The 25,057-nt window shown below is 45.9% G+C and overlaps 1 protein-coding gene across 7 annotated transcripts in view; it reads right to left on the bottom strand.

The window, feature by feature from the left end:
* The window catches only part of LPAR3 (lysophosphatidic acid receptor 3), a 38,228-nt gene extending 13,500 nt beyond the window's left edge, over positions 1 to 24,728 (bottom strand). Inside the window, exons 1-5 of one of the 7 annotated variants that reach the window (XM_073544930.1) lie at positions 24,604 to 24,728; positions 22,728 to 22,862; positions 15,009 to 15,156; positions 12,236 to 12,306; positions 10,358 to 11,113 (exon numbers count right to left, since the gene is read on the bottom strand). In XM_073544930.1, the coding sequence (XP_073401031.1) occupies positions 10,358 to 11,113; positions 12,236 to 12,306; positions 15,009 to 15,043 (862 nt within the window). In that variant the 5' untranslated portion in view covers positions 15,044 to 15,156; positions 22,728 to 22,862; positions 24,604 to 24,728. Of the gene's footprint in view, positions 1 to 10,357; positions 11,114 to 12,006; positions 12,112 to 12,235; positions 12,307 to 15,008; positions 15,157 to 22,727; positions 22,944 to 24,603 lie in introns of those variants that run through there. The other 6 variants (XM_073544931.1, XM_073544933.1, XM_073544929.1 and 3 more) reach the window with 6 other exon arrangements.
* Between the last annotated feature and the right edge of the window lie 329 nt (positions 24,729 to 25,057).

Here is a 25,057-nt window from a genome sequence, read left to right on the forward strand (position 1 = left end):
CACATCGTCCCGTCAGCCAGAGCCACTGGACTACTACTACTAATATCCCACATCCTCCCGTCAGCCAGAGCTACCGGACTACTACCCCTAATATCACACATCATCCCGTCAGTCAGAGCCACCGGACTACTACCTCTAATATCCCACATCATCCCGTCAGCCAGAGCTACCGGACTACTACCCCTAATATCACACATCATCCCGTCAGTCAGAGCCACCGGACTACTACCCCTAATATCCCACATCGTCCCGTCAGTCAGAGCCACCGGACTACTACCTCTAATATCCCACATCATCCCGTCAGCCAGAGCCACCGGACTACTACCACTAATATCCCACATCATCCCGTCAGCCAGAGCCACCGGACTACTACCCATAATATCCTGCATCATCCCGTCAGCCAGAGCCACCGGACTACTACCCCTAATATCCCACATCATCCCGTCAGCCAGAGCCACCGGACTACTACCCATAATATCTTGCATCATCCCATCAGCCAGAGCCACCGGACTACTACCCATAATATCCTGCATCATCCCGTCTGCCAGAGCCACCGGACTACTACCCATAATATCCTGCATCATCCCATCAGCCAGAGCCACCGGACTACTACCACTAATATCCCACATCATCCCGTCAGCCAGAGCCACCGGACTACTACCCATAATATCCTGCATCATCCCGTCAGCCAGAGCCACCGGACTACTACCCATAATATCCTGCATCATCCCGTCAGCCAGAGCCACCGGACTACTACCCCTAATATCCCACATCATCCCGTCAGTCAGAGCCACCGGACTACTACCTCTAATATCCCACATCATCCCGTCAGCCAGAGCTACCGGACTACTACCCCTAATATCACACATCATCCCGTCAGTCAGAGCCACCGGACTACTACCCCTAATATCCCACATCGTCCCGTCAGTTAGAGCCACCGGACTACTACCTCTAATATCCCACATCATCCCGTCAGCCAGAGCCACCGGACTACTACCCCTAATATCCCACATCGTCCCGTCAGCCAGAGCCACTGGACTACTACCCCTAATATCCCACATCGTCCCGTCAGCCAGAGCCACCGGACTACTACCACTAATATCCCACATCATCCCGTCAGCCAGAGCCACCGGACTACTACCCCTAATATCCCACATCGTCCCGTCAGCCAGAGCCACTGGACTACTACCCCTAATATCCCACATCATCCCGTCAGCCAGAGCCACCGGACTACTACCCCTAATATCCCGCATCATCCCGTCAGCCAGAGCCACCGGACTACTACCCCTAATATTCCACATCATCCAGTCAGCCAGAGCCACCGGACTACTACCCCTAATATCCCGCATCATCCCGTCAGCCAGAGCCACCGGACTACTACCCATAATATCCCGCATCATCCCGTCAGCCAGAGCCATCAGACTACTACCCCTAATGTCCCACATCGTCCCGTCAGCCAGAGCCACCGGACTACTACCCCTAATATCCCACATCATCCAGTCAGCCAGAGCCACCGGACTACTACCCCTAATAACCCACATCATCCCGTCAGCCAGAGCCACCGGACTACTACCCCTAATATCCCACATCATCCCGTCAGCCAGAGCCACCGGACTACTACCCATAATATCCCACATCGTCCCGTCAGCCAGAGCCACCGGACTACTACCCATAATATCCCATATCGTCCCGTCAGCCAGAGCCACCGGACTACTACCCCTAATATCCCACATCCTCCCGTCAGCCAGAGCCACCGGACTACTACCCCTAATATCCCACATCCTCCCGTCAGCCAGAGCCACCGGACTACTACCCCTAATATCACACATCATCCCGTCAGCCAGAGCCACCGGACTACTACCACTAATATCCCACATCATCCCGTCAGCCAGAGCCACCGGACTACTACCCCTAATATCCCACATCCTCCCGTCAGCCAGAGCCACCGGACTACTACCCCTAATATCACACATCATCCCGTCAGCCAGAGCCACCGGACTACTACCACTAATATCCCACATCATCCCGTCATCCAGAGCCACCGGACTACTACCCCTAATATCCCACATCCTCCCGTCAGCCAGAGCCACCGGACTACTACCCCTAATATCACACATCATCCCGTCAGCCAGAGCCACCGGACTACTACCACTAATATCCCACATCATCCCGTCAGCCAGAGCCACCGGACTACTACCCCTAATATCACACATCATCCCGTCAGCCAGAGCCACCGGACTACTACCCCTAATATCACACATCATCCCGTCAGCCAGATCCACTGGACTACTACCCCTAATATCCCACATCATCCCGTCAGCCAGAGCCACCGGACTACTACCCATAATATCCCACATCGTCCCGTCAGCCAGAGCCACCGGACTACTACCCATAATATCCCATATCGTCCCGTCAGCCAGAGCCACCGGACTACTACCCCTAATATCCCACATCCTCCCGTCAGCCAGAGCCACCGGACTACTACCCCTAATATCACACATCATCCCGTCAGCCAGAGCCACCGGACTACTACCACTAATATCCCACATCATCCCGTCAGCCAGAGCCACCGGACTACTACCCCTAATATCCCACATCCTCCCGTCAGCCAGAGCCACCGGACTACTACCCCTAATATCACACATCATCCCGTCAGCCAGAGCCACCGGACTACTACCACTAATATCCCACATCATCCCGTCATCCAGAGCCACCGGACTACTACCCCTAATATCCCACATCCTCCCGTCAGCCAGAGCCACCGGACTACTACCCCTAATATCACACATCATCCCGTCAGCCAGAGCCACCGGACTACTACCACTAATATCCCACATCATCCCGTCAGCCAGAGCCACCGGACTACTACCCCTAATATCACACATCATCCCGTCAGCCAGATCCACTGGACTACTACCCCTAATATCCCACATCATCCCGTCAGCCAGAGCCACCGGACTACTACCCCTAATATCCCACATCATCCCGTCAGCCAGAGCCTCCGGACTACTACCCCTAATATCCCACATCATCCCGTCAGCCAGAGCTACCGGACTACTACCCCTAATATCACACATCATCCCGTCAGCCAGATCCACTGGACTACTACCCCTAATATCCCACATCATCCCGTCAGCCAGAGCCACCGGACTACTACCCCTAATATCCCACATCGTCCCGTCAGCCAGAGCCACTGGACTACTACTACTAATATCCCACATCCTCCCGTCAGCCAGAGCTACCGGACTACTACCCCTAATATCACACATCATCCCGTCAGCCAGATCCACTGGACTACTACCCCTAATATCCCACATCATCCCGTCAGCCAGAGCCTCCGGACTACTACCCCTAATATCCCACATCGTCCCGTCAGCCAGAGCCACTGGACTACTACTACTAATATCCCACATCCTCCCGTCAGCCAGAGCTACCGGACTACTACCCCTAATATCACACATCATCCCGTCAGCCAGATCCACTGGACTACTACCCCTAATATCCCACATCATCCCGTCAGCCAGAGCCACCGGACTACTACCCCTAATATCCCACATCGTCCCGTCAGCCAGAGCCACTGGACTACTACTACTAATATCCCACATCCTCCCGTCAGCCAGAGCCACCGGACTACTACCCCTAATATCACACATCATCCCGTCAGTCAGAGCCACCGGACTACTACCCCTAATATCCTACATCATCCCGTCAGCCAGAGCCATCAGACTACTACCCCTAATATCCCACATCGTCCCGTCAGCCAGAGCCACCGGACTACTACCCCTAATATCCCGCATCATCCCGTCAGCCAGAGCCATCAGACTACTACCCCTAATGTCCCACATCGTCCCGTCAGCCAGAGCCACCGGACTACTACCCCTAATAACCCACATCATCCCATCAGCCAGAGCCACCAGACAACTACCCCTAATATCCCACATCATCCCGTCAGCCAGAGCCACCGGACTACTACCACTAATATCCCACATCATCCCGTCAGCCAGAGCCACCGGACAACTACCCCTAATATCCCACATCATCCCGTCAGCCAGAGCCACCGGACAACTACCCCTAATATCCCACATCATCCCATCAGCCAGAGCCACCGGACAACTACCCCTAATATCCCACATCATCCCGTCAGCCAGAGCCACCGGACTACTACCCCTAATAACCCACATCATCCCATCAGCCAGAGCCACCAGACTACTACCACTAATATCCCACATCATCCCGTCAGCCAGAGCCACCGGACTACTACCCCTAATATTCCACATCATCCCGTCAGCCAGAGACACCGGACAACTACCCCTAATATCCCACATCATCCCGTCAGCCAGAGCCACCGGACAACTACCCCTAATATCCCACATCATCCCATCAGCCAGAGCCACCGGACAACTACCCCTAATATCCCACATCATCCCGTCAGCCAGAGCCACCGGACAACTACCCCTAATATCCCACATCATCCCGTCAGCCAGAGCCACCGGACAACTACCCCTAATATCCCACATCATCCCATCAGCCAGAGCCACCGGACTACTACCACTAATATCCCACATCATCCCGTCAGCCAGAGCCACCGGACTACTACCACTAATATCCCACATCATCCCGTCAGCCTGGGGTCAGAACCACAGAGGTGAGTGGAACGGTCCCATCTTCCATACCGGAGATCCCTTTAAGAGGGAAGATGTGCCTACGGGATGGAGGATGTGTGATGGGTATATGGGCAGGGAGGAGGGATTCATTTTTGTCATGTGACCTCTGCTCCTTTCTGGGGGGCAGTGTCTGGGAGCTTATGTTCCCAGGGATGCTAGATGCTAGATTTCTCTCAAGACCCAAAAGGATAATGATATTAAGGTCTCATTAAGATATTCATATTTTTCTCATTCTTTGAAAAATATCCCGATTTCCTTCAGTGTTTATTCTTTGTGTCTGTTTTTATCTCTTCATCTGTATAACAGCAAGTGAGATAAAATATAACTTTTAATGCATAGCTTAAAAATTACCAGACCTAAAGTGTCACCAAATAGTGATTAAAATGAGATGCCCATACACTGGGTGATCCCCAAGGGATAATTGAAAACACCCAAAAGCATCAAATAGGAATATAGAATGCAGCTAGTATAACATCCAAACAGCAATCTATATATATTGGATACAGCATAAAAAATAACAGCAAAATGCCATAGCCAATTACACTCATATGTTTATATACTGGCTAGACCAAAAAAAGGGGGAGGGGGTTCATAGCCACCAATAGATGAGAATAATAAAAGGAACAATCTCACCAATATTTTGCAGACGGTCAGGAGTCTCCAGGGATACTCATCATACATGTGGAGAGGCAGCGATGGGAGTACAATACCCTGTCACATCCCTCATAGGCTGACCATTACCTGATCCCCAGACTCCTGCCCTGACAAGGACAGTCCACAACTAGCCCTAGATTGCACAAGCCCTACACTTTCCCTTAAAGGAGCGTCCCGACACGTTTCATCCAAGTGTCTCTTCAGGGGACTAACTTGTTCAAAAGTGCCACAGTGCTAAAGCTAAGAGACATACATCCTCCTGCTCTCAATGCTATCTGCTGCCTCTCCACATATACGATGAGTATCCCTGGAGACTCCTGACTGTCTGCAAAATATTGGTGAGATTGTTCCTTTTATTATTCTCATCTATTGGTGGCTATGAACCCCCTCCCCCTTTTTTTGGTCTAGCCAGTATATTGTCTATGGCATTTTGCTGCTATTTTTTATGCTGTATCCAATATATATAGATTGCTGTTTGGATGTTATACTAGCTGCATTCTATATTCCTATTTGATGCTTTTGGGTGTTTTCAATTATCCCTTGGGGATCACCCAGTGTATGGGCATCTCATTTTAATCACTATTTGGTGACACTTTAGGTCTGGTAATTTTTAAGCTATGCATTAAAAGTTATATTTTATCTCACTTGCTGTTATACATTATACATATTTGGGTGAGAATTGTCATTTTCTGATCATTATTGGCATTTTTGCTGCATTTTACCTCTTCATCTACCAAAAGAAAAAAATTCTTGTTGCCATTACAGTCTTAATAACGGTCAGCACGTGGACGGCGTCCGTGTGCTGCCCGTGATCTTCACAGACCCATAGACCTGTATGGGTAATTGTGATCTGTGACTTGGATCAATAACAGCATGTAGTCATGAATTTCTTTCTGGATATGATCTGCAAAAAGAACATGGACCTGTGAAAAGCAGCATAGACGGTAATGGGCTGGTGCCTTATCTGTGAATAAAATACCCCTTGTTACAAGACGCCGCACTGATAGCTATCATGGGCCCCGCACCTCTGTGGCCCCTCACATGACAGGACGGGCCTGTGCTCAGCGGATGTGAATAATGAAGGTCTCCATTGTATGACCACAAGCAGAGATCTAGAATTAAGGGATGGATATGGAAAGGAAATTGGAAAGTTCTATCACTTTTTACTATTCATTGATAACCCTTCGATGGCAATAACAGAGAAGCGACGGCCCTCCATCTGGACAACCATCTACAGCTGCTTCTCACAAAATGAGAATATCATCAAAAAGTGAATTTATTTCAGTTCTTCAATACAAAAAGTGACTCTCCTGAACTCTATAGAGTCATTACACACAGAGTGACCTATTTCACGGGTTTATTTCTGTCAATGTTGATGATTGTGGCTTACAGCGAATGAAAACCCAAAAGTCATTATGTCAGTATGGCTACATAAACAACATCAGAAGAAGCTTTGATAGCCGCCTGATTGGTTATCAGTGAAGATATCAGTTTATACTCTCTGATCTCTCCTTCAAACCACATATCCACGCCGTTTCCACTTCCTGCCAACTCCAGCTCAAAAATATTTCCCGGATCCGTAAATTCCTTAATCAAGGATCTGCAAAAACACTGGTGCACGCCCTCATCATCTCCCGCCTCGGCTACTGCAACCTCCTGCTCTGTGGCCTCCCCTCTAACTCTCTCACGCCCTTCCAATCTATCCTAATCTCTGCTGCCTGACTAATCCACCTGTCCCCCCGCTCTTCTCTGGCCTCTCCCGTCTGTCTATCCCTTCACTGGCTCCCCATTTCCCAGATACTCCAGTTCAAAACCCTAACCATGACATACAAAGCCATCCACAACCTGAGTCCTCCATACATCTGTGACCTCGTCTCCTGGTACTTACCTGCACACAACCTCCGATCCTCACAAGATCTCCTCCTCTACTCCCCTCTTATCTCCTCTTCCCACAATCTCATGCGCATCCCCCCTACTCTGGAACTCTCTACCACAACATATCAGACTCTCGCCTACCATCGAAACCTTCAAAAAGAACCTGAAGACCCACCTCTTCCGACAAGCCTATAACCTGCAGTAACCACCGATCCACCAAACAGCTGCACGACCAGCTCTACCCTCGCCTACTGTATCCTCACCCATCCCTTGTAGGTTGTGAGCCCTCGCGGGCAGGGTCCTCTCTCATCCTGGACCAGTGGTGACTTGTATTGTGTAAGATTACTGTACTTGTATGTATTATGTATACCCCTCCTCACATGTAAAGCGCCATGGAATGAATGGCGCTATAATAATAAATAATAACACCCCATGAACAACAGACTGAGCTCCTACCTCTCCCCATATGGGGTGCAGCTAAAACATGAGCTTTATAGTCTAATTTAGCATGCCACATGGCTAACACCTGAATCCTTTTCCATACTATAGTCTGCACTTAGGCCATGAGTATCTAATGATCACATGTGTCCGATTCCTGACACTGCTGACAATCAGCTAAATTACGGGACCATGGCGCTCATACGTTGTGACCGGTACTGCGGCGTCATCCCATTCATGTGTGTTGTACTGAGCTGCAGGCCCGGCACAGGCACAACCGACAATGGATCGGAGAAGGACCCTCACCGAGCAGATCTAAAAGATAGACCATTAACCCCTTATGGAACAGCAGTTTTTCATTTTTGTGATTTTGTTTCTGTGCTATAACGTAACGAGTTGTAGTTTTGATTGACACCATTCACTTTTCCATATAATGCACTGAAAAACGGGAAAGAAACCTCCAAACCCTGGGAATTGGCGAAAAAAATCTTGATTCTGCCATGTTTTGGGGGGTTGTTTCTATGGCTTTCATTGTGCAGTTAACCCCTTCACATTCCATGATGGATATATATTTATCATGGAGTGTTTGGACGACTTTGGAGCAGGCTCAGAAGCAGAGATGGCAGCACAAGGGGTAGATATCGGCCATATTATACTGCTAGTATCTGCTAGTATCTGCCTATTACAGCAGGGATCAGTGCGCCCCCTGATCACTGCTGTTAACCTCTTAATTTCTGCTGTCAATTACTGACAGTGGCATTAAAATGCCACAATCCATTCCAGACATCTGTTCAGGCACCCCCCTGCCCCCTGAAGGATCCCTGGAGCCAGTGGATTGCTGTGATAGCCGGGGATCCGCTGATGGCCACCGTGCCCATCATGTGATCTCTTCTGTGACCTGCAGCCTGTGGCATCATAGCAGATCACAGGCTCAAGTCTCCTAAGGAGACTAACAAATAAAGTAAAACGAAAAATAAAGTTTTAAAATTATAACAAAATATAACATTTTGATTCACCACCTTTTTCCCTAGTTACGGTAACTATAAAGAACTATAAAAAAAATACATATTTGGTATCGCTGCGTTCAAAAGATCTATCAAAATATAAAATGAATTAAGCCGATTGGTATACACTGTAAGAAAGCAAGAATATCAGAACCCAAGAATTGCTTGGGTTTTTTTTGACGCAACAACAGAATAAAATGCAATAAGAAGTGATCGAAACATAGTATCTACCCCAAAATTGTATAAATAGAAATACCAACTCGCCATGGAAAAAAAAAACCTTATACAACTCCATATAAAACAGTTTTGGGTCTTAGAAAGTGGAGACAAAAGCTAAAATTTCTTTTAACAAAATTTAGAATTTTTTAAAGCCAATAAAATAGTAGAAAAAGACCTGTACATTTGGTCTCTCTGTAATTGTAGCAAACTGGAGAATAAACCCAAAAAACAATGGCAGAATTTATTTTATTTTCATCATTTCACTTGGAATTTTTTTTTGCGATTTTCCCTTACTTTATATGGCAAAATGAATGAAATCACTGCAATCAAACACCCTCATGTGGCTGTCGGTGAAAAAATAAAATAGTTATGGCTATTTGAAAAAGGAGAGGAATAAAATGAAAATTAGCTGCGTCTTTAAAGTGTCAACATGAGATGGTGAAGTGATTCTCCAGGTTAGCACAATTACACCAAGCTTGTAGGTTTAGATACATTATGTGGTTAAGAAAAAAATTGTAAAAAAATATATGGTTTGTGTCGCCATGTTCTAAGACACCTGACATTTTTATTCTTCTGTGGATGGAGCTGGGTTTGGTTTTTAGCATGTCGAGCTGTAGTTTTTATTAATATTTGGACACATACAGCGTTTTGATCGCTTTTAATTGCATATTTTTAGCTAGTGCAGCAACTGAGAAATATTAATTATGGTGTTTTTATTTTTTTAGAACTCACCTAATGGAATAAATATTTAGAAATTTTATTAGTTTTGACAATTATGCATGCAGCTTTACCAATTATTATTTTTTTTTTAAGGGGGTGATTTAATCTTATATATATATTTATAAAAGGAAAGTTTTACTTTTTTGTGTTTTTTTTAATTGTAATTAGTCCCCATTATGTAGTATTGCAGTATTGTGAAATTGACAATGTCCTATGAGGTCCATCTTCAGGTTGTTCTTCACAGATCTAACATCCCATTACCACCCACCCCATGATCGTGTCACAAAGGCGTCATCAGCAGCATCTAAGTGTTTAAACTGTTCCAATTGGAGCTAGTACTGATGATATCAGCGACTCTCGGGTGCCGGCTATGCCAGTCTGCTCCATACCAGCAGCGCAGACATCTGCCGTACATCCCCGTACCTGTGCGCCAGATGCCACTATGGGGTTAATATTATAGTCCCCCTATAGGTGCACAATAATCTTTATTTTCTGAACTTAATATCATTAGAAACTCTCCCAATGCTGGCACGCCTTCACGTGACTTGTGATATTGGGAATGCCGGTAACATGCTTAGGCTTCGGTTACATGCGGAAGGCGTGATGACTTGGCTTTTAGTCCTGGTGGAAAAGGGCAGGGAGAAAGTACAGTGCCCCATGTTTGTGTGCCTTCTCCCGACAGTATGGTTTAGGTCAATGAGATTCCCCTAAAGTCGCCCAATTATGTGAGTGCCCCCTTATGGAGATACTAGATTAGGAGCTGAAGCCTGGGACCAGTCTTACCTAACACAGTCATGACAGTCTTCATCAACTTTACTGGGGTCCGCCGTCGACTTATGGAGCCGGTGGTGTGTGGAGATAGCACGTTGGTCTTGTATTGTACATACGTGTAGATCCTTAGATAGGCCACCACCATGATTAGAAAAACAGCCAGGTTGGAGACCGTCCAAAAAGTGAGGTAGCTCCGACTGTAGATGGGGGCAAGAGAGGAGCATGTGGTTATGTCACAGATGCAATTCCAGCCTAAGGTGGGGACAGCACCCATAAAAATGGCCACACCCCAGATGAGCAGGATGAGACAGGTCACTCTCCGCTTGGTCAGATTGCTGTGAATTCTCATCCGGACAATTGAGATATGTCTCTCCACAGCAATGACCAGGAGGTTGGCCAGCGAGGCCGACATGCTTGTGTCCAGGAGGCCTTGGCGCAGGAACCATTTGTGCACAGTCAGAGTTTTGGACACCGGCCCCGTATGGAACATCAGATAGACGTAGGCGATCCCTGAGAACAAGTCGGCAGCCGCCAAATTGGCCAGCAGGTAGTAGAAGGGATAGTGGAATCTCTTATTCCTGACCACTGCCGCGATGACCAACATGTTGGAGATGAAGATGAACAGACAGCAGCAAGCCCCGAAACAGAACAGCAGAATCAGCTTGGTCCCGGTCCAGTCGTCCTCTGTCTGCGAATTGCTCTGATTGTAGAAAAAGTCCATCCGTTTATCGTAGTGACAGGTGTTCATCCTGAAAGGGGCCCCGCGTCCTGGAGGTGAGAGAAGGAGATCATCGTCACATGGACAAAACGACACTAAACCTCATCATGTGAGGGGTCCCTGCTCTTCACCTTATCTTACATTGTCAGATCATGATACCCATAAAAATCTAAGCAAAGATCTCCTGAAATCCTCTGTGCTGTAATATTCAGGTAATCTGACTGCTTCACTATAAATAAATAGGTAAATAAATGCAAAGTTGGCACCAACGGTAGATAACCCCTCTATCGTAACCAGGTTTTATGGTGTGGGGACTCAGCTCTGTAAAGCCTGCAATGGTTGAGCAGATGTCTCATTGGTCACACTGCAAACTATCGCCAAGGTAGTGAAGCAGTCAGATTACCTGAATATTACAGCACAGAGGATTTCACACAACAAAAATGCAGTAAAGAATGCAACATTCACAGCAGATTGTTATTGTGTATTTTGGTGCAGACACTTGCAGAAAAAAAAACACAGCCGGAAGATGTGAGAACATGGCTTTTATGGCAAAAATGATTTTTAGCCCCAAACCCTCTCGTTTGCCCCCAATGTTGGTACAAGCTGCGCCCGCTGGATCCTGTTGGTTATATTTGCAGATGGCGCAGTATTATCATGGTGCCATCTAGTCTGAAGCTCATTACTTCCATTAGAATCATATTATAATGCTTCACAATTAAACAATGAATATTAATGAGACGTCTAAGAATCACCTTGTCGGTTACATTAGAGGCAGAGAAATCCTCAGCCATTTGCTCCATCTTACTGTAAAATCAGTAAAAGTGAGGTCATGTGAATCTCACCGCCACTTATTTTCTTGACTATTTTTTGTGCCTTTTCCATTAGGGTAGAGTGAGAGATCATAGCTTAACTACATTAACTACTCTAAATTTCACATCCTCACCAGGTTCTCATGTCTCTGCACCATCCTATTCCCCCATCTTTACACTGCAGCTCTGCTCACCCAGAGTCATTCTTCATCCATCTACATATGTAATTGAAAGTAAATCTAGAATAAAGTGACCAAAAAACAGAAAGCAAACACTGTCATCAGCAACTTTCGATGCCTACATTAGCCAATCACCAGGGCAACTTCAATATAAAAATGGGTATTAAGATAAGAGATAATTTACCTTTGTTTGTGTCATTGCGGCTAAGCAGAAGGCGAAGGTTGCATTTACCCAAGAAGATAATGCGGTGTAAGCTTAAAGAGGGTGAAAACGAGAGAGATAACAATAAATGCTCATATAGTACATGAAAGTTCTTTTTATACTTTGGATTTGCTTTTTAAAGAGCAGGATCATTGAGAAATGCCATAATATTGACTTTCCTGATCCTTCTGTTCACTGTCCAAAGAGCTTATAAAAATGATTTTAACAAACTCTTAAAAAAAAGAATAATCATCCGACAGTGACAGTTTTCTAAGAACACATGTAAGTAAATCACCAAGTGCTCAGGTACGTTTTCTGAGAACACAAGGATGTAAACTACCAATCACAGCGCTAAGTTCTGTGAGAAAACAAGGATGTAAACTACCAATCACAGAGCTAAGTTCTGTGAGAAAACAAGGATGTAAACTACCAAAAGCAGAGCTAAGTTCTGTGAATACACAAGGATTTACACAACCAAACACAGAGCTAAGTTCTGGGAGAACACAAGGATGTAAACCACCAAACACAGAGCTAAGTTCTGTGAGAAAACAAGGATGTAAACCATTAAACACAGAGCTAAGTTCTGGAAGAACACAAGGATGTAAACCACCAAACACAGAGCTAAGTTCTATGAGAAAACAAGGATGTAAACTACCAAACGCAGAGCTAAGTTCTGTGAGTACACAAGGATTTACACCACCAAACACAGAGATAAGTTCTGTGAGAACACAAGGATGTAAACCACCAAACACAGAGCTAAGCTCTGTGAGAACACAAGGATATAAACTACCAAACACAGAGCTAAGTTATGTGAGGACACAAGGATGTAAACCACCAAACAGAGAGCTAAGTTCTGTGTGGACACAATGATATAAACCACCAAACAGAAAGCTAAGTTATGTGAGAACACAAGAATATAAACCACCAAACGCAGAGCTAAGATCTGTGAGAACACAAGGATGTAAACCACCAAACACAGAGCTAAGTTCTATGAGAACACAAGAATATGAACCACCAAACACAGAGCTAAAATCTGGGAGAACACAAGGATGTAAACCACTTAACGCAGAGCTAAGTTCTGGGAGAACACAAGGATGTAAGCCACCAAACACAGCGCTAAGTTCTGTGAGAACGCAAGGATATAAACCACCAAACACAGAGCTAAGTTCTATGAGAACACAAGAATATAAACCACCAAACACAGAGCTAAGTTCTGTGAGAACGCAAGGATATAAACCACCAAACATAAAGCTAAGTTCTGTGAGAAAAAAAGAGTATAAACCACCAACGCATAGCTAAGTTCTGTGATAACACAAGGATGTAAACAACCAAACACAGTGCTAAGTTCTGTGAGAACACAAGGATATAAACCACCAAACACAGTGCTAAGTTCTGTGAGAACACAAGGGTGTAAACCACCAAACGCAGAGGTAAGTTCTGTGAGAACACAAGGGTGTAAACCACCAAACGCAGAGGTAAGTTCTGTGAGAACACAAGGATGTAAACAACCAAACACAGTGCTAAGTTCTGTGAGAACATAAGGATATAAACCACCAAACACAGTGCTAAGTTCTGTGAGAACACAAGGATGTAAACCACCAAATGCAGAGGTAAGTTCTTTGAGTACACAAGGATGTAAACCACCAAACACAGAGCTAAATTCTGTGAGTACACAAGGATGTAAACCACCAAACGAAGAGCTAAGTTCTGTGAGTAAACAAGGATGTAAACCACCAAACACAGAGCTAAATTCTGTGAGAACACAAGGATGTAAACCACCAAACGCAGAGCTAAGTTCTGTGAGAAAGCAAGGATGTAAACCACCAAACACAGAGCTAAGTTCTGGGAGAACACAAGATTATAAACCACCAAACAAAGCTAAGTTCTGTGAGAACATAAGGATGTAAACCATCAAACGCAGAACTAAATTCATTGAGGACACAAGGATATAAACCACCAAACACAGAGCTAAGTTCTGTGAGAATCAAGGATGTAAACCACCAAATGCAGAGCTAAGTTCTGTGAGTAAACAAGGATGTAAACCACCAAACACAGAGCTAAGTTCTGTGAGAACACAAGGATGTAAACCACCAAACGCAGAGCTAAGTTCTGTGAGAAAACAAGGATGTAAACCACGAAACACAGAGCTAAGTTCTGGGAGAACACAAGATTATAAACCACCAAACAAAGCTAAGTTCTGTGAGAACATAAGGATGTAAACCACCAAACGCAGAGCTAAGTTCAGTGAGAACACAAGGATATAAACCACCAAACACAGAGCTAAGTTCTGTGAGAACACAAGGATGTAAGCCACCAAACACAGAGCTAGGTTCTATGAGAACACAAGGATGTAAGCCACCAAACACAGAGCTAAGTTCTGTGAGAACACAAGGATATAAACCGTCAAACACAGAGCTAAGTTCTGTGAGAACACAAGGATGTAAACCACCAAATGCAGAGCTAAGTTCTGTGAGTAAACAAGGATGTAAACCACCAAACACAGAGCTAGGTTCTATGAGAACACAAGGATGTGAGCCACCAAACACAGAGCTAGATTCTGTGAGAACACAAGGATATAAGCCACCAAACACAGAGCTAAGTTCTGAGAGCTAGGTGCTGAGATACATTTTCTGAGAACAGTAGGATTGAACTAGCAGATCCTCGAGCTGAGATTTTTGAGAGTTTTCCTATTCATTCGCTTTTTCTCTAGATTCCTGAATATTATCTTATCTCCAAATATTCAATGCGGACAGACCTGTGTATGGCTGGATCCCCTCTCTCAGACCCCATAGTAGTCGCATGGTCTGTATCTTTAGTACTTCTTTCAGACTGTCCATACTAAACTCTAGGAATATCTTGGGGTCATGCTACATCCTCATCCATCACCTTCAGGCTTCTCAATCCTATAAGAGACATGTAAGGAGGTGCCATGTTGATAATTATGTTTTCGATTCATTGCGCAGATGGGTGCACCGTGACACAATTCCCACAGTCTGAAGCAAGAGGCCAATATGTGTCAAAAGTTACCTGCTCCAGTGCCAGGAATGTAGCAGGAAAAGACATAATGTGGAGGATAATGCAGAGTGGAAAGAAACCGTGCACATTCCTGTGCCCCTCAGAAGCATAGACTGGCACACGGGCTGTTATATAGACTGGCATACAGACTGCCATATACCACATATGTTATACTACATTATGTGAGGCAGCGACTGGTCGGATTTGCGAGGGTCGCTATGTGTCCCCGAGGTTGTGCTCAGAAGATCCGCTGGAGTGCCTTGTGGTCACAGCGGGATGCCTGTGAGTCACAAGGCAGAATAAAAGTAAGCATGAACCTGGTCAAGTTATTTGGCCAAGGCATTGTCCAGGAAAACCCGGTATGGGCTTTAATTTTTGAAACGGACTGCGCATCTTATAAGTGGCCCATGGCCACAGAGTCGAGGGAGAGGAAAATGGACACTGTATACATAGGACACATACACTATACACACTGTATACATATAGATAGGACACATACACTATACACACTGTATATACTATATACAATGGACACTGTATACATAGGACACATACACTATACACACTGTATACACTATATATACATAGGACACATACACTATACACACTGTATACATATAGATAGGACACATACACTATACACACTGTATACACTATATATAGATAGGACACATACACTATACACACTGTATATACTATATACAATAGACACCATACACTATACACACCGTATGCACTGTATACATAGGACACATACACTATACACACCGTATACACTATATGCATGGACACTATACACACTATATACACTATATACAATGGACACTGTATACATTGGACACCATACACTATACACACTGTATACACTATATGCATGGACACTATACACACTGTATACACTATATATAGATAGGACACATACACTATACACACTATATACACTATATGCATGGACACTATACACACTGTATACACTATATACAATGGACACTGTATACATAGGACACATACACTATACACACTGTATACACTATATATAGATAGGACACATACACTATACACACTGTATATACTATATACAATAGACACCATACACTATACACACCGTATGCACTGTATACATAGGACACATACACTATACACACCGTATACACTATATACATAGGACACATACACTATACACACTATATACACTATATGCATGGACACTATACACACTGTATACACTATATATAGATAGGACACATACACTATACACACTGTATACACTATATATAGATAGGACACATACACTATACACACTGTATATACTGTATACATAGGACACATACACTATATACTCCATACACTTTAATATAACAGTTGAGTGTTTGGAGTCTGTAATAATCTGGAATTAGGGACGTCTGACAACCACACAATGACTCACTAGAAACTAGAAAATCTCCGTTCTAACATGCTGATACAATCCACATGGAGGCCACACGGTGATGAATGCAGCTTTTATTGTACAAACATTATTTGGAAGATTGGAAAACCCCATAAAGAAACATAAAGAATAACCCAAAGTCCTGCAGCGATCGCCCACTCATCTGCAGAGAAGCAATCTGGAAAGATCTAAATCATGGCCATCCAACTCTTACCCCAAGAGGACAGGATGATTTCTCCCAAAAATGTGACCTGTTAATGGCTCTTATAGTATCACACAAGCTCTTTTGGGGTCTCTTCTATTCCAGGGGCTTTCCTAAATTGAGCTGTGGTGGGAAATGCTATGAAATTATAAAAGACCCCTTTCTTACCTAATCGCCTCTGCTCCAGTGCTTGTGTAACATGGCGCGGGGCGGTACTGTGGGAGAAGTACTTGTGTATGGTGCCCCAACATGTTACATGAAAGTGGAGGTCCTGGCTGGGTGTGTGGACTTGTTGTCACAGAGTTACCACGACAGAGAGGAGCCAGAAGACCGTACCGTATGATTAGAATCATAGAATGGTAGAGTTGGAAGGGACCTCCTGGGCCATCTGGTCCAACCCCCTGCTCAAAGCAGGATTCGCTAAATCATCCCAGTTAGATGTCTGTCCAGCCTCTGTTTGAAGACTTCCATTGAAGGAGAACTCACCACTTCTCGTGGCAGCCTGTTCCACTCATTGATCACTCTAACTGTCAAAAAGTTTTTTCTAATATCTACTCCTAATAATAATAATAATTACTCCTGCTCCTGCGCAGATTAGAAGCACTTCACCTTCATATTAAATGGTGCAGGTTTCTTTTAGCAGTGCAGGGGTTAATCTTCTCAGTTGAGAGCTCCTGGAAGCTTTCCTGCATTGAGGCTCTCAGCTGTTCACTGTTAATCACTCCCATCTCCTATATAATCTGGGCTCTGGCTAGCACTCTTTGTCAGAGGTAGCTTATGCTGCATGGCTAGAGGTTGATGGTGGTTATTATTTGAGAAGGCGTTTGGTGGATTTATCTGTGACTGTTGCTAGGTTTTGAGTGTGTGATAATTCCCTTTCTTCTCATACTTTGGTTCTTCCCCATCCTCCACTCCCCAGTATTTACCGCTGTTATTTGTGTGAGTATATTTGTATGTTTGTTATTTTTCGCTACCCCTGTTCATATTACCTTGTTAGTCTGGTTGGTGTATTACAGTACACTACTACTCCCTTCTTCCTTGGGTGAGGGAAGGGTTCAGACTGAGGGTGGATTCGGGAGCTAATGCAAGGTGTGTGGCCCCGGCATCTTCACCATCAGAAGTAATCAGGGGAACAGGGCAAACTAGGGCTCCCTTAGCATTAGGGACATGGAAGGAGCCCCTGGTCCTGGGACACCCAACAGCAGAGCTGCGACACTTGTGCTGTGAGGGCACTACGCCTGTGCAGGCTGCAAGTAACAGATGACGCAGGTTTGCCAGGACCAAATGTTTCACAGTTCAACGAGGGAGACCACCAGTCAAAAATAAACTTTTTAATCAACGACAACTTGGTAGGGAAAATTTATAAGTGATAGCGTGTACACAGTCCTATGGACGATTCCTTTACAACTGGAAGCTTTTTCCTCCGCTTCCTTCCTTTGTTTCTCTTGTTTTCTGTGGCCGCTGTTTCTCACTACTTCACCACAGTCCAGCTCAAACACTACAATCCTGCCTAACAAGAGTCCTCTGCACCCCTGGGGTTCTGCATCTTCCTTCCCCTTAGGGTGTTAGGGTGTCAGTATGATCAAACTTAGCTTCAGTTCTCTAATGCTCGGGAACTCCCGCCCCGGGCAATCTATTCGTCTCTCGTACTCAGTCCTGTGTAAGCCTGTTACCTTCAAGAATTATGATATCGGGGTCTCGTGGCTAGGTGTCCGCTCCTAGAACCTGTCTCCAGAAGGTCACTCTGTCTCTTAATCACTTCTACTCCAGATCTCGCTTCTCTTTTCTTTGGTCTTGTCATGATCCAGACCGGGTTTTGAGTCCTGTCTGACCCTTTTCTCAGTCTGGTCATGTCAGGGGTTACCGTTACCTGGCCTGGTTTTGGTTTCAGGTCAGCTAATTCTCCCCGCTGCGTCCTGCAGGCGATGTCAGTTATATTTTCTGCCAACGGCGTGAGTATCTGACTCTGGTAGTACCCTGATTTGTCCTGCTGCGCTTACTGACTGTGCCTGCGTCTGTTCCTTCCTCTCTGCCCGTCCCGTCTTAGTGTTTCGCTTTGTTATTGGATTTCCCAGTGTTTGACTCAGCTTGGCTCTGACCTAACTTTGTCTCTGGCTCCTGGGTCCATCTACTTTGGACTGGTATTGACCCTCTGGCACTCAGCTCACTCTGTGCTTGTTTTTTTCCCTTTGTACTGCGTGATGGTCTAGGTATTATCAGCCTAATGGAGAGACGTAAGTAGTCTCGAAAGCTTGCTTTGTAGCATCATTCACTATATTTTGTTGGCCATTAAGGGTTATCACACCCACAAGATTCCTATTTTGTTTCTCCAACTGAGAGCACTCTATATCTTTTTTTTAACTGGCTAACACGGTACCAAATCACTTTTTTTCGGTCTAGGTATTGACTTGGCTTGTTTGACTACTCTGCTGCCACCTGGTGGTAGCCTCACTGCAGCGCTGCAGGTCTGCTCTTGCAGACGTGCTGTCCTCTTCCACTCTATTGCCATCTAGTGGAGCTTGCAGCTACCTGCATAGCTGCAGCGTGACAGGTCTCCTCTCACTTAGGGACACACCAGAAAGCAGCACTGCTCACCTTGGACCTTTTGGTCCACTCACTATGATATCAAGGCTCTATCTGACATTCTAACAGGAAATTGTCACTTTCTCTTCAACTTATCATGTCCCACTCTGGGTCCCAAACATTAACTCTAACTATCCCTATTGTCAAACTACTCACACTCTACATCACAGTTCACATTGCATCATAACATAACATCTTAGAACAATAAACTTGTTTCTACAAGAGGGAAGCGTGAGCAGCATGTCCATCTCCTCACACTCCCTGCCAGTGCTCCTGGATCTAGTGATTGGCTGCAGTGGTCACATGGGTAGTTGGGGACCTCATTGCTACAGCACAGTAAACAAAGACTGGTGGAGGGTGGATTTACCAGGGGAGTTATAAGTTTGCCATTATTTGTGGCCATTCTCTCTGCTTGGGTCAATGATATTATCACATCAGAAAACTCCTGTTGTTCCATCTGGACAAAGTCTTCTCTAAGCGCGGACCTGCCGGGGATTAGTGGATCAGTACAGATCTGCCCCTGGATAAAGAGCACTCATTTCTCATGTAGGGGCCACTGCAAGTAAAATATGATATTACCGAAATCTCTGGAAACGAATGGGTGACCATGTAACGCATGGCTGCGGTGAGTCCTCCAGAGCAGCGGCCCTCACTCTGGCTGACACCACGAGCCCAAATACTGGAGCAGCTGGGAAAAATGTCATTTGTCCGTTTCCTGGTTGGGTCTCTTTGCAAAATGTCTGACATCATTATGCCCCATTCTGGCTCACACAGAGGCTGTCAGGACTCCGGGATAATAAGTACTAATAACTCCACCGGCAGCAGCAGACGTGGATACTGCCTCGACATAATGACGGCCGTTACTAGAAATGGACCTGGTGATTCTGTGGGTTTAGGGGAAAATCCCTCTTCTCATGTAAACAGCTGAGTCACCGCCGTAAACCCCAACACCTCGCCCCTTGTCTGTCAGTATGGACCCTGAGCGTCCTGATCATCTGCACCATTAATGCTTTCTGATGCCCTCCATAATACACCTTGGCAACAGCTGCCTGACGCCGGTTGCCTCCTTATTTCATTTATTTGCCATTTTTACCCATTTTCTCTGTGTTGGTGACAGTGGGGTAGTGTGGCATGAGCCACTGGGGTGGTTGTCACAGGCACTAAAGTCTATGGGGGTTCTAACGTTTTTCCAGTAGCCACTGTCAAATGATTGCCACCTGCATTATTACTAAGAGATGCTTATACTTTTTATAACCCTAACTAGAGTGAAAGCTATGGTTAGACTTAGGGCTAGGACCAGGCTTAGGGATAGAGTTAGGCTTAATGCTAGGGTTAGACTTAAGGTTAGGGTTAAACTTAGAGCTAGGATAAGGCTTACGGCTATGGTTGAGCTTAGGGCTAGGGTTAGACTTAGGGCTAGGGTTAGAACGAGAGCTAGGGTTAGGATGACGGCAAGGGTTATGATGAGTGCTTGGGTTATGATGAGGGCTAGGCTCAGGACAAGGGCTAGGGTCAGGACACGGGCTAGGGTCAGGATGAGGACTAGGTCGGGGACTGGGGTTATGACAAGGGCTAAGGCTAGGACAAGGGCTAACGTTAGGACAGAAGCTAGGGTCAGGGAAAGGGCTAGGGTCAAAACAAGACCTATGGTTAGGACGAGGGCTAGGGTTACACTTAGGGATAGGCTTAGGGCTAGAGTTAGGATGAGGGCTATTGTCAGGACAGGGGCTATGGTCAGGATGAGGGCTAGGATTAGGATGAATGCTAGGGTTAGGATGAGAGCTGGAGTTAGGACAAGGGCTAGGGTCAGGATGAGGGCTAAGGTTAGGCTTTGGGCTAGGGTTAGGTTTAGGGATAGGATTAGGACGAGAGCTAGGTTTAGGACTAAGGCTAGGGATAGGATGAGTGCTAGAGTTAGGACGAGGGCTAGAATTCAGCTTAGGGCTAGGGATAGCATGAGGGCTAAGGTTAGGATGGGGGCTAGGGTTAAGACGAGGGCTAGAGTTCAGCTTACGGCTATGGTTTGGATGAGGACTAAGGTTAGGGCAGGAGATTGACTAAGGTTACAGTTGTGATTAGGGCTACACTTAGAATACAATTAGGTATATGGTTATAGTTAGGGCCAGGTACATGGTTATAGTTAGGGCCAGGTACATGGTTATAGTTAGGGCCAGGTATATGGTTATAGTTAGGGCCAGGTATATGGTTATAGTTAGGGCCAGGTATATGGTTATAGTTAGGGCCAGGTATATGGCCAGGCTAATAAAATTGTTACATAAGTATTAATAAGAAAGTAAAAATATAACAACATAAAACTTTTTATCTTTAAAATGATAAGTCTGATTTGAAAAATGGCAGAAAACTAGAAAGTCAAAGCACAAACTGTAATTACCGCAGTATTTTCCTCAAATTGCAATACATGTGCTCGGGGATAAGAGGTTCAGTACTGGACTGGTGGAAGGGAAAGTTAACGGCTCCTGGGTTCGGGAGCACAGAGTTCTTGCCTCGCCCCGGCGCTGACAGCCCATGTGAAGCCACTGGTTGGTGTCATTGGATTTCCCTCCACACGTGGGTAACCTCACATTTTTCTATGTTAAACCTCCTGTGACGCCTCGAGTCAGTGACTATTATCAGGAAGTGACCTGTATATAGTATATACCTGTATATAGCAGCAATCTACTGGGGAGGACAATCCTGATATCCCAACATTGCGGATCTCAGTCACAGTGACAGTAATGGGATCTGTCACTCGCCTCTTCATATGTTTCTCATCTCTATGTGATGTATTAGTCGCCCTCATATTATTCATCTATAGAAGTGGACGATTCAGGGATTCTCTAGATTATTGATCAATAATTCATGCATTAGATCCCAGTAACAGAGGGATCACAGCTAGATCACCGAATCATTGGGGTTGTGGTGATCTGCTCCGATCTGCTCTGGTATCGTTCTTATTTCAGCTTTTCTCACCCGTTCCACCCTCACCTCAAAAATACCCAATAATTGATCTCCATCCTTGAGGACCATCATTCCTTACAATGCATGGGAATTCCCGGCTGGGTGTCTGCGGGGCACGGTGATGCCCTACACTACCAACTTTTCCCAACTTTTTTAGGAGCTGTAATCACTTACAAACATTTTTTTCAGAGAATCCTAAAGTTTCCCCTACAGTGAAACAATGCAGAAGCCTAATAACTGAGGGTTAGTCAGTACTCCCAAGGAAATGGGATATGGCGGCAGGTACTCACCACTGGGCTGGGGTCTAATCAGATGCCCTGGTGGTCCCTATAGGTGTCCAGTGCAGGTAGGGGTAGCGGCAGCATCTGGGCTGTAGGATCAGCAGCCCTGGTCATGGTGCTGGATGGAGGCAGATAGGATCCCGCCTGTGTGAGAAGCAGATTACAGGGGAGAGTGGCTGGTTACAACTTGCAGGCAGTTTCATGCTTTCTTCTTGTCCCACCCCACGCAAAGAAGAGCATTCCGCTCCCTCCCAGATTAACTCATCATATGCTCAGCCCTATAAATTACCAGGAGCATCCATACCATGCCCTGCACATCCACCAATCCCACATACACCCTGCAATCCGGTGCAGACGTCCTGGGCGCACAGGACCGCGACATTCAGGTCCATAGGTGGCTGTTCAATGGCTGTTCAATAAATATTTACATGTATGATCAGTTCAAATGAGCATGCATGTGTTTTCAATGGTAAGAGGGGAAAACCAGCCGCCAATCACTTCTGATGGCATCATACCTCCCACGAAAAGTTATTGAGACGTTGTTCCTGCGGAAATCTTGGAGGGGTGTTCAGTGCACGGTGTGTGGCCAGCTAATGGGCTGTTCTCCAAAAAATCAACTTACCCCCTCTATCCAAAGGAAGGGGAAGACCTTGCTGACCACTGGGGGATCCTCTGGGATTTCAAGAAGCGTCTCTGCAGCCACCACGAGAATGGAGTGGTGGTGCGCATGTGCAGCCTTGGCGCCATTTATTGTCAATGGGACTGATGGAAGTCGAGGAGCACTCACAGCTCCCATAGGTGATGAATGGAGCGGAGGCCGCATTCAGAACTCCGTTCTCGGGATCGCTGGGGGTCCCAGTGGTCGGACCCCAAGTAATCAGTAAGGGGGGAGTAACCTTTAAGGTTCATGCACAGACCCATGTCACAGCTCTGTATCGTTATATGCGGCTGTAACTTGGCGCCTATTGATATATATGGTCCACATTGCTCTTCTGGGGGATTTTTCTCAGCATGTTCCATTGGATCCTATATTTCAGCAGTCGTCCTAACACTTGGGCCACGTTCACACGCTCAGTATTCGGTCAGTATTTTACATCAGTGTTTGTAACCAGGAGGGTGAGAAATCCAGAAGTGGTGACGAGTTTCTATTCTATTTCTCCTCTAATTTTTCCTCTCCTGAATGTGGATGACAAATACTGATGTAAAATACTGAGCGTGTGAACGAGGCCGTAGGTTCTGAGAGCGCTTCCTCCATGATCTGATGCCGCGCTGACTCCACATTAAGAGCCTATTGCTCCAATGTATGGATCTATAGGGGCTCCGGGCAGCGCTGCATTACAGGGCGGACTTCTGACAGTCATTTTCCTCCATATGGAGCTGATCACGGTCTCACTACACATGCCTCAGTTTTCTCCCAGAAGGAAGTGCAGCTCTGGAGCACATACTGCTGCCATTATATGTGGAGGACACAGTGGTAATGTACAGGATCATCCACGGACACAGGGCCTCGCCTGTAGCTCTTCATGTACAGGAATCTTTGCTCTCCTCTCATCTTCATAAATTACAGTGGGGGGTCTGACAATGACATAGAGGGTCCACATGACAGCCCACTCATGGCCATTGCTTTCTATGGACGGCACAGCCTAGGGAATACGGAGGTGTCGTGCAGACGCGGCATTCCTGCGGTATCGCTGCCGGTCTGCGTCGTTACATTGTGTTGTAGTATATACACAGCGGTATTTATTGGACTGCGATGCCCTGTACATGACGCGGTACATTATCTCCTCTTATATACACTGCCGCCTCCATTGTAAACACTCTTGTAGCTTCTCGTCCTCCTGTTTGGTTACAGTATATACAGTCAGATATTTATCGCCATATTTACCGCTCCGGAGACCCCGCGATGCTGCCGCAGGGAATCCACCGCCATCATATATCCTGCTGCACACCGCTACCCACCTTCAGCCCTTATCTGGGAGTACAACGCTCCTTGTGCACGCCTACTACTACAACCCCCAACATCCCATAACATTATATCTGCCCCAACCCCCAACATCCCATCCGCAGGCCTAGTGATAAGTCTCGTCTCATAGGTTTCACCGTATCGTTATCTGACCCCGTCATATGCAGACTGGGGGGCACAGCCGTAGATGAGCAGTGTATGCCCCCCGTACAGGTCATAAGGGGGCCTGGACTCAGGACTGGGCAAATAACCCCTGAATCTGCCCCTGACTCAGGTCCCCAGTGCTGCAGGTCCAAAGAAGAAGGGATCAGGGTTAAAATGAGGGATTGGCGCGTTCATTCTGTGACAGGAAGCAGTGGTGGATCTCACGCAGAGG

This window comes from Dendrobates tinctorius, unplaced genomic scaffold (assembly GCF_039654945.1).
Source record: "Dendrobates tinctorius isolate UK_male_01 unplaced genomic scaffold, ASM3965494v1 ptg000138l, whole genome shotgun sequence".
NCBI lineage: Eukaryota > Metazoa > Chordata > Amphibia > Anura > Dendrobatidae > Dendrobates > Dendrobates tinctorius.